Source organism: Antechinus flavipes, chromosome 6 (assembly GCF_016432865.1).
Source record: "Antechinus flavipes isolate AdamAnt ecotype Samford, QLD, Australia chromosome 6, AdamAnt_v2, whole genome shotgun sequence".
Classification (NCBI taxonomy): domain Eukaryota; kingdom Metazoa; phylum Chordata; class Mammalia; order Dasyuromorphia; family Dasyuridae; genus Antechinus; species Antechinus flavipes.
Window position 1 is genome coordinate 221540887 of NC_067403.1, and position 11381 is coordinate 221552267.

Genomic DNA, 11381 nt, shown 5'->3' on the forward strand with positions numbered 1-11381 from the left:
AATGTTCTTAAATATTTATGAATCAGCTATTTCCAAATGATTGTTATAATTATGTTGTTATTTTAATTTGTTCTCATCTAATTATGTGAAATTCAGATAAAATGCTCTGAGAACATGTACTTTGCTATTATTTTTCAGATCTACTTTTTTTCCTACTTTGCTATTAGATATAATGGCTTACTCTTTAGAGATCATCTTCTGTAGGCTAAATGAAATCATCAATGGGACAATTCTGGTGGGTAACAAGAAAACATGATATGTGCTTTATTCTATTCTCATGTGATTTTGTTTTTTTCTTTCTGCTAGGTCTTTAAAAATTATAGATTATGACTTTTAATACATTTTTATTTGTGGGTCTTAACTTTTTACAGATTAACATTATGACTAGGTTATTGATGAAAAATGGTTTTGTATATTTACAAATGAAAAGACATTAAGTTAATGACTTACCATTGCTTTTTCTGAAATCTCCCTAGAAAAAAAGAAGAAAAAATAATCTAAATGTTGTGTTCATTTTATTTTAACCTAATTCCTGCAGGCTTAAAGTGTTTCATTTTTGATTTGCTAGTCTAGTCTCTTTAATGCGGTTTCCCTTGGCATTTGGGTCCTGAACAACTAGACTTTACCTATAATCAATTATAGTCAGTTCCACTATAACATGACAGATACATCCTCCAAAAGTACCTAACTATGCAAAATGATGCAATAAAAACAACAGGCTCACAGAGGGAAAAATGAGTTAAGAGCATAACACTCAAAAATTTCAGCCGTTATAGATTTAAAAAGAAAGATGGGAATTTGATACAAAGAGTAGCATCATTTTGTATGAGTTTAATGTTTAAGAAATCTACAAATGCTACAGCAGTGTTAGTAGTCTCACTTTGCTGGCTGGTTTAGGGGTAGGCTGTGGAGTGGAGCCTCGGAGGGTCACAACTCTGGGGTTACGGGAGAAAATTGGAAGGTGGGCAAAGGACTGTGGTAGACTAGCCTTCCCCCATCTTTGGGCCTCTCTTGCAACACAAGAGATACAAGAAATATGATACTTTACCTTGAAAAGGACTTTGAAGTTTGCTTATGGAAGTAGTCACGGAAAAGGTCACAGCTTTCAAGTTGTTGCGAAGTAAGCACCATTTTTAGTATTTTCTTGTAGAACAAATCTGTCAAACAAACCCAAAAATTGCATTATGCTTAAAATGTTCCCTAATATATCAATCTCATTGGAACACAAACAAGCATTAAAGCAGAACTAATTGTACTCTCTTCCTTTCACAAATTGGATTAGTGCTCAATAAATTTTTATTTCTCTGATCTTATGGGAAGATGGATTGAACATTCCCTATGTCAATTTGTTATAGTTATTGTTGAGGAAAAACATCCCAAACTATCTGAGATTTGTTATCTCTAGCTATATTTTAAACTTGAGATCAGAGGATTTCCTGGAAAGGAAAAAGTTAGTCATTCTTACTATCCTTTTTCTATTATATTGTTGAAATCTTTACTTCTTGTTCCTTTTTAACTCACACAAGTTTCTCCCAGAATACCAAAACGTGAGTTATAAACCACAGAGATCCTTTCCTGTTCTTACTTTCTCAGTTATGCAGATCAGCCCAACTCCTTTTGGCCTTCCGATCCCATTCTTCCATCACTTTCCTGTTTGCCCCTTGGAATCTTAGTTCTGTTGTTAACAAAATGCCCTTCATATTGGCCTTCTCACTAAAAATTAATTTGATTAAACTTTGTATTTATTAACATTCTTTCTCCTCAATGGAAGGCTTCTTGAGAGCAAGGAAACTGTGATAACTTGGTTTTGTATCACTATCACCATCACCTAATGATACAGTAGATGCTTAAGAGATGCAGACAAAATAAAGAATGCATACCCATCAAGGCAGCAGGAGAAATAATAATAATTTCTGGTTTTCCTAAAAAGAAGCAGGAGGCTCACCAGATATTTCCAGAACCCCTGATAAACACATAACAAATAATATATTTGCAACAAGCAAATATGATTATACTGAATAATAATAAATGGTAACAATAAGTACACATCATTGGATTTGTTGACTGTAACCAAAAGCCATTAATGTCCCATGGAATCTTTAAATACACAGAGTGAAAACAAACGTCCTTCCATGAATGACATCCACATGATTTTGACCAACACCACATAAACCAAGAAACAATGATTATATGATCGAGTCAAGGAGATTTTTTTTTATATAAACTGAAGGGATTTATAATAGTAATTCGGGAACAGAAAGTACAGATTGATAATTTATATTTAAGAAAACTCACTTTGTTGACCAATGTTGATTATGCAAAAAGGAAATGGTAAAAAGTCAACATCTTAACTACAGACTACCAAAGTTTAGTTTCTGCTGAAGACAAATAATTATAAGCAATTAGCAACCTGCTGATTATATCAGAAGCTCCAACAGCAAATACCATCACTATAAATACAGACCTCAAAATGGCCTCAGAGAAACTGAGGCAGAGAAGTAAAGTGATTTGCTTCAGTCACAGAGATAATAAAAAAAATTGTCAATTTTAGATTAGGGAGCACTCTAATCCAGTGTTCTATTTCCACTAGTCCATTCTCCCTCTTTTTGTCTCCTTTAATAAATTGGTTTTTAAAAAAGTTTTGCCCTCACTATACCATGCCCAATGATTATAAATTTTGTTGATTACCTGTTGACTAATATACAGAGAAATTAGGTATAATGAAAAGTATATTGGATGCTAAAATAAGAAAGTGTGGGTCCCAATTCTGTCACTGTCTATAGTTTACCATGTAAACTTGGATAATCGTGTCACTTCTCTGGGGCTTCTATTTCCACATTCCATTCTATTCCCCACAATGGGAAATATATTTATATTTTATCCCCCACAATGTTTTGCAATTGAATTTTCACATATGTAAAATGAAAGCATATTAACAGGTGATTTTTGAAGTCTCTTTTAAGACATCTTAGATTTATCTATTACACAGTGACTTTTGAGCTCCCTATGACTAAGAGCATTAAGTGCACTTAATGAGTCAAGGAAGTCAAGGAACTTCAAGGTAAAATGTATCACAGAAAACTCCTCCTTCCCTCCTTGGTTTGTATCATCCATTTTAACACAGGCCAATTGCTTATACCCTTCGTTATGGTTCCAGAGAAGTAGAATTGAAGTTCCTAAATTCCCCAGCCAGGTCTATTGGAGGAAAGCATAGTTTGCTTCCCCAAAGCCCTGGAAAAATATGGCAGGCTACTATAACTAATATAAATACACCACAAATTGGCCAAACCTATGTCTTCATCACGCCGAACATGTGGATTAAAACTGGAAAATTGTCAATCATTTGGACATGTATAAATACACCACAAATTGGCCAAACCTATGTCTTCATCACGCCGAACATGTGGATTAAAACTGGAAAATTGTCAATCATTTGGACATTTCCAGACATCCAGATGTTTGGCATCAGAAAAGCAGAATGTCCAAATCATTGTCTGGATTCATCATTTCATCCAGGTGTTTGATATCATGTAGACACATACTCAATTGGAATAAAAAGAAATTAATGTGAAGAAAGGTTCCTAGAACAATTCACTTCTGGCACAAGAAATCAGAGTGAAAAAGGAAGTGGGACAAGCCATCGGTGGCAGAATATTCTGCTTGAATGATATAACCATGTGATAGAAATTAAAAAATAGAGGGAACTTGCCTCAAAAATACTCATCTGGGACCTTTGTCAGATACATAGAGATACCACAGGTTACATAATAGAAATTGCTTTAACTAACACTTAAAAACTGCATGACTTCAACCAAAAGACTTGTCTCAGCATTCTCACCTACACATTATAGATGATTCCAACAGTTCAACTGATTTTATAGAGCTGTTGTGAATATAAGTTGAACTTTAAAGTATCATAAAATCACAGTATTTCAGAACTGAAGGGACCTCAGAGATCTCTGACAAATAATTCCTTTTATAATAATGGATGTGAAGTCATTTAAAATTTTAAGCTGTTAGGAAAAATAACAAAATTCATCTGGAAGAACAAAAGGTCAAGAATTTCAAAGGAATTAAGGAAAAAATGCAAGTGAGTGTGATCTAGATGTACCAGACCTAAAACTATATTATAAAGCAGCAGTCATCAAAACTATTTTGCACTGGCTAAGAAACAGAATAGTGAATCAGGGAAATAGGTTAGCCTCACAAGACACAATAATCAAAGACTATAGTAATCTAGTGTTTGATAAACCCAAAGATGCTAGCTTCTGAGATTTAAAATCCACTATTTGACAAAAATTGCTGGGAAAACTAGAAAATCGTATGCAGAAACTAGGCATTGAACAACACCTAACACCCTATACCAAGATAAGGTCAAAATGAGTTCATGATTTAGACATAAAGGGTGATTAAAGGCAAATTAGGAGAACAGGAGATAGTCTACCTCTGTGGTGAAGGAAGGAATTTATGGCCAAAGAACTAGAGAACATTATGAAATAAAAAATGGATAATTTTGATATTAAGTTTAAAATTTTTTACAATCAAAATCAATGCAGAGAAGATTAGAAGGGAAGCAGAAAACTGAGAGAAATTTTTGACATCTAAGGTTTCTGATAAATGTCTCATTTCTAAAACATATAGAGAATTGACTCAAATTTATAAGGACACAAGCCATTCTCTAATTGATAAATGGTCAAATGATATGAACAGACAATTTTCAGCCATTTCTAAATATGTGAAAAATGTTCTGAATCATTATTGATTAGATACATGCAAATTAAGACAACTCTGAGGTATCACCTCACATTTCTCAAATTCACTAAGATGACAGGAAAAGATAATGATGAATGTTGGACAGGAAGTGAGAAAATTGGGACATTAATGCATTGTTGGTGAAGTTGTGAATTGATTCAGCCATTCTGGAGAGCAATTTGGAATTATGCCCAAAGAGCTATCAAACTGTGCATACTCTTTGAATTAGCAGTCTCTCTATGGGGTATGTATCTCAAAGAGATCATAAAAAAGGAGAAGAATCCATGTATGCTTAAATGTTTCGTGCAACCCTTTTTTGGTAGTTTGGTAGGAACTAGAAATGGAGGAGATTCCCATCAGTTGGGAAATGGCTGAATAAGTTATGGTATATGAATATTATGGAATATTATTGTCCTATAAGAAACAATAAGAAGGATGATTTCATAAAGGCCTAGAGAGGCTTACATGAACTTATGCTAAGTGAAGTAAGTAGTATCAAGAGAACATTGTACACAGCAACAAGACAACTTTGTGATGATCAATTATGATGGACTTGGCTCTTTTCAACAATGAGGTGAGTCAGGCCGATTCTAATAGATTTTTGATAGCGAAAAGTCATATGCATCCAGAGAGAAGTCTATAAGGACTGAATGTAATTCACAGCAAAGTATTTTTACCTTTTGTTATTATTGTTTTTTTTCTTTCTTATTTTTCCCCTTATGATTTGATTTTTCTTATGCAGAATGATAAATATGGAAATATATTTAGAAGACTTGCACATGTTTAAGCTATTTGGATTACTAGCTGTCTAGGGGGAAAAGGGGCGTGGAGAGAGAAAAATTTGGAATACAAGGTTTTGCAAGGCTAAATGTTGAAAATTATCTTTGCACATATTTTGAAAAATAAAACACTATTATAAAAATTGTAAGCAATTAAGCTGGGTTTGCTACTGTTGCTTTTTTTCCTTTTACACAAATAAGACATATTTTTGAAGTTTTATTTTTAAAGATATATTCTTCTGGAACAAATTCATTTCAAGTCAACAACCATGTCCAATAGAATAGAAGTAAGTTGTTTGAAGGGAAGGACTGTTTCTGTTTTTGTTTTGCTTTTTGCTTTCGGGGTTATAGATATATGTATTTCCATCTCAGAAACTTTTACAAAGGACTCAGTAAGTTACAAAATAATAATAATGATGGTGATGATGATGATGATATACTAATACATATGTATGACTCCAAGGTTTACAAAGCATTTTACATATGTTATCTCATTTGAACCTCACAACAACCTTGGGAGGTAGACGCTATTCTTTTTTTTTTTTTTTTTTTAAATAATTATAACTTTTTATTGACAGAGCCCATGCCAGGGTAATTTTTTACAACATTATCCCTTGCATTCACTTCTGTTTCAGCTTTTCCCCTCTCTCCCTCCACTCCCTCCCCTAGATGGCAGGCAGTCTTATACATGTTAAATATGTCACAGTATATCCTACATACAATATATGTGTGCAGAACCGAACAGTTCTCTTGTTGCACAGGGAGAATTGGATTCAGAAGGTAGAAATAACCGGGAAGAAAAATAAAAATGCAAGGAGTTTACATTCATTTCCCAGTGTTCTTTCTTTGGGTGTAGCTGCTTCCGTCCATCATTGATCAATTGAAACTGAGTTAGGTCTCTTTGTCAAAGAGATCCACTTCCATCAGAACACATCCTCATACAGTATCGTTGTTGAGGTATATAATGATCTCCTGGTTCTGCTCATTTCACTTAGCATCAGTTCATGTAAGGGTAGACACTATTCTTATTCTCATTTATAGATGAGGACAGTGGGGTTGATCCAGGATCACAAAGCTAGTAGGAAATCAGGTCTTCCTGATTTCCATACCCAACACTTTATGCACTAATGAATGAGATCATTTTTAGCACTTATAAAAACAAACCAGAGTTCTGTATCAGATAGTGGGAGATATTCTAAGAATTAAAAAATACATACAATTTCTTGCCCTAATGGAGCTTATTTGAGAAAGAGGATATTCCACATGGATGAATGTATAATTATTTAAAATTATATTACTATATTACATTTGTTGCTGTTCAGTTGTTTAATCACGTCTAACTCTTTGTGATTCCATGGGTTTTCTTGACAAAGATATTGGATTAGTTTGACATTTCCTTTTCCAACTTTTTTCTTTTTTACAGGTGAGCAATAAAAGCAAATAGCATTAGGTGACTTGCCCAAGATCACATAGCTAGTAAGTCTATGCTCAGCACTCTATCCATTGAGCCATCTAGATGCCTCTTAGATAAACAAAGCTTATAAGACTTGCCCAAGATCATCACAGACAGGAAGCATTTGAGGCCAAATTTGAACTCAGGTCTTCCTGACTCCAAATGTGTATCTGTGTGTGTGTCTATGTCTCTGTGTGTATACACACATATATACATGTATACATTATACATACATATTATATATATATACACATATCTATACACATAAACATTTTGTATACATATATGCACGCCTATACTATAAATACATACATATATATGTGTGTGTGTGATATATGTAAATATATATCACACATTATATTATATAGTGATCATGGAACCAGAATAGAATCTGATTAAAAGAAACACAAAGTACTGTCTACACTACAGGAAGCTTGGTATACAGAGAAAGCTAGTTTTGAAGTCTAATGACCTGGAATCCCAAATTGATTCTTCCACTTCTCCTCATATAACTCTGGGCAAGTGACAACTCTCTGGGTCTCATTTCTTGATTTGTAAAATGAGGAGACTGGATCAAAGGACTTCAAAATTTCTTCTTGGAAATCTATGGCCTTTTGAGCTATAAAGTTGAGCTAAAATCTCAGACTACTTCTGGCCATGTTGATCAAGGAAAGCTTCATGGAAGAAGTGGAATTTTAAGGAGGACCTCAAGGGACAAGTGATATTTCATCAGGCTACAGGAGAGGGGGGAAAGGGGAAGAGGGAGGGCATTCCAGGTATGAGCAAAATGGAACAGCAATGTTGAGACTTGACTTTGGCTGTTTTCTTTAAAAGGAAACACCCCCACTGTCATCTTATACAGAAGCCTGGTACAATTCCATTCTCTAATTTCTATTTTTAAATCAAACAGCATTTAAGGCCCTCTCCTTTCTTGGTGATGTTTCAAAGGGAAGCAGGGTCCTTTGTCTCTAATCATAAAATTCTCATCCAATCTGCCATTTTCCTGACTTCTGCTTGAGTCCCAGAGACTCAAATTCAAATGCAAACATAGAATTGTTGAGACGGTTTAGGCTAACTGACAACTAAATGGAGAATCAGCATTTCTGCAGGAAAGGCATCAGGGGATAGTCTGTTTTCTCCAACTCATGGTTTAGGTTGGAAAATCCTCTAGACTTAGCTGGCTGCCAAGTCCTGCCTTTCCTTATTTTCATGTTAAAACTCACATTTATTTTTTTTTTTTAATAAAGAAAAAGAGACCCTGTAGCTTTAATAACGGAGACCCAGTGAAAGGCTTCTTTCCAAACTTGTTCCCTGGCTTCTAAGTGACGAAACCCCGCTGTAATTTGAGAGCCTGGAGATCCTAAGGATATCATTAGCCAGAGGAAAAGCTCTGCATTACCAATCCAGGAGTTGGAATAGTAGCAAGCAGCCCAAAGCCCCAGACAAGACTATCTGATCGCCAGAATCCCTTCCCTTTCTTGCTGATTTTCTTCCCTTCAGCTCAGCTGCACTCCATCTCCTAGGAAGAAGGGACCAGTCTTCCAGTGGGGGGAAAAAAGGGAATCCCCAGAACAGACACTCCACCTGAATCCTCAGCTGGAGGAAAGGGTCCACTCCTTCCTCGGAAGCAGAGACTCTGAATTGCTGCCAGGGAGAGGGGGGTCTCTCAAGGAAGGACGGGAGGAAAGAGCCCAGGCTGGGTGAACCCCAAGAACTGCAAAGGAGATGATGTGCTCTGCGGTGAACCCACATGAAGCCTGCTAAGTGTCTGGGGTCTGGGACTCAGTCTGCTCCAGCAGGGCATTGACTTGGGGTGGGGAGGGGGCTGCTGCTTCTCCCTTCGCTCCGATCTTCCCGTGACCTCTAACCTTCCGCCCCCGACCTCCCGCCTCAGCTTCCAGGATGCGGGGGCTCTGGTACATCTGGATGAGTTTCCTCTGCCATCTGTGCCATGGCTATTTCGACGGGCCCCTCTACCCGGAGATGTCCAACGGGACCCTGCACCACTACTTTGTGCCAGACGGGGACTACGAGGAGAATGACGACCCGGAGAAATGCCAGCTGCTCTTCCGAGTGAGTGACCACAGGCGCTGTTCCCAGGGGGAGCCGGGGCCGGCCAGCAGTCTGCTGAGTCTCACCCTGAGGGAGGAGTTCACTGTGCTGGGCCGCCAGGTGGAAGATGCCGGCAGGGTGCTGGAGGGCATCAGCAAGAGCATCTCCTACGACCTGGACGGAGAGGAGAGCTACGGGAAGTACCTGCGCCGGGAGTCCAATCAGATCGGGGATGCTTACTCCAACTCCGACAAGTCTCTCACCGAGCTGGAGAGCAAGTTCAAGCAGGGCCGGGAACAGGAGGGCAGGCAGGACGGGAGGCTCAATGATGACTTTCTGGGGATGCTGATTCACACCCGCTCCCTGCTTAAGGAAACCTTGGATGTCTCCGCGGGGCTGAGGGATAAGTATGAGCTGCTCCACTTAACCATCCGAAGCCATGGCACCCGATTAGGGAGGCTCAAAAATGATTATCTCAAAGTGTAGATGAGGCTCCCAGTAACACACAGAAGTGAAGAGACTCTCAACACTATGTCGGAGACATAACTGCTCTTCCCAGCTTTTTTTTCCCCCTCCTAGATTGATACTTTGGATTTCCCTTTGAAAAGTAAGTCTGGGGTACTATTAAAAGCAAAGAAAGTCGTGGCTATATCACTCTGTTTGGTATTTGTGGCTGTGGTGGCTACAGATTTTTTTCTGCTTAAAAAAAGCACTCCAGCATTTTCCAAAAGGGCTTTGGGATCATTCCTGATCATCTACTCCTACCTGTCCAGTTACTTCCATGTTTCGGAAATCACCTGGAAGCTGGGAAGTCAGCAGACTTTTCCCCCAAGGACTCTGAGCTCATAATCATTTGTTCTGCTTGGGAGAGTCATAAAACCTCAGCATGTCCCGTGTATAACCTTGATCCACGTTTTCATTTAGCAACCTAGCAGCTAAATCTCTGGGTTTATTCTTCACTGCCTCCTTTTCTCTCTTATTTATTAGCTGTGGTTTCTATCATTTTAGGGAAGGAATCAGCAGTTGTACTTCCCTTACAATGAGTGGGGAAATCTCTTCCCTGCATTTCGGCATGCTGGAGATGAAAAAGGCTGTGAGACATGTGTCCCAGCTGTTGTGCTTACAAATCCCAGTAACCCAAGGAGGGTCTTTGCTGCCCCCGTGCTCCAAAGCTAGATTGTCTCCAGTTGAGTGCCTTTAGCACTTAAAAATGGCCAAGACCTTAGCAAATTTAAAAGAAAGAGCTGTTTGGGGTACATCTTTAGATGCTCAACATACGGGCTCTCAGTGTATCATTTAATATAGGGTTTTGAATATCTTTTTTTTTAATAAGTCCAGGAATCCTGAGAACCTAATAACTCTTTAGTTGTCTTAAGTTTATTATTCAGACAATAAATGTATTCTCATGTTATATATCTCCTTCTTTTGTAACTTAAGGCTGTGATTGCCACTCATGTTTTAAAGCGTTGGCCAGTGATGGATGTAAACCAAATTTCTTAGACTAAATATTAAATAAAGCAGGGAGAAGGATTTCTCATGTTGTTTCTTCACTCTTTACCAGCTCCTGTTGTTTAAAAAATGCCAACCATCTCCTAGCCTGTGCTGGGACACTCATGGGTAAACTTCACAATTTTATGCACTGAGCTGGACTACTTAAAAGTATCTCGTGGAGACAGACAGGAAAAGTACACAGTTCACCAGCAAGCTCCAGCAGCTTCACTGAGGAGCTGAGTGATTTCCAGAGCCATTGGATTCCAGGAATTGCAGGGCCAGTAAGGACAGTACTAACCCTTTATATGTCATTTCAATAAATATTTAAAGAAGTGAAAATGAATTTTGCACTGTGTTTTATTCCTAAGGTCAGTTCCCCCTTTTATCTCAGATAAAAGATCTCTTGTGGGTAAAGAGGTATATAGTAGAAGACCATTTTAGGCTCTAATTTTAATCCTTGCATCTTTTTTGTTTGTCTTCATTTTTGCCCGTGGAAAGAAGCCAGGGTGCTCCCTTGAAAAAGGGAAGAGGAGATGATCAGAACCAACTGCTGTGGAACTGAGTGATTTGAAAGTTTTCAGAACTACGCAGTTGTGATTTCAAATGACAAACCTTCAATGTCAGCTCTAAAATCTTACCTCTTAATTTATCCACTCTTTTTAAAAATTTATTTGGAAGAAGATTGTTACTTCCAATGTTCCTTTGTTTTTCATCCTCAATTCTTTCTTTTCGTTTTGGGATTTCAGATGGAACTATAGACTCCAAGAATAATGAGATTTTAAAAGTCATTGAAGGTGCTTATTTCAGAGCTTCCTTCACAAGTTATCCATTTTTCCCATAAGAATATACAAGAA

The 11381-nt window shown here is 37.5% G+C and overlaps 1 protein-coding gene across 1 annotated transcript; it reads left to right on the forward strand.

Annotated features, from left to right (window-relative positions):
* The first annotated feature begins 8015 nt into the window (after positions 1–8015).
* On the forward strand, positions 8016–10870 carry FIBIN (fin bud initiation factor homolog). The gene has a single exon (XM_051964693.1). It carries the CDS (start codon positions 8887–8889, stop codon positions 9520–9522), a length of 636 nt encoding a protein of 211 aa, XP_051820653.1. The 5' UTR covers positions 8016–8886; the 3' UTR covers positions 9523–10870.
* Positions 10871–11381: the final 511 nt, after the last annotated feature.

Excerpts from the sequence above, each read along its gene's own strand:
- FIBIN (XM_051964693.1), top strand. The coding sequence starts at position 8,887 with ATGCGGGGGCTCTGGTACATCTGGATGAGTTTCCTCTGCCATCTGTGC.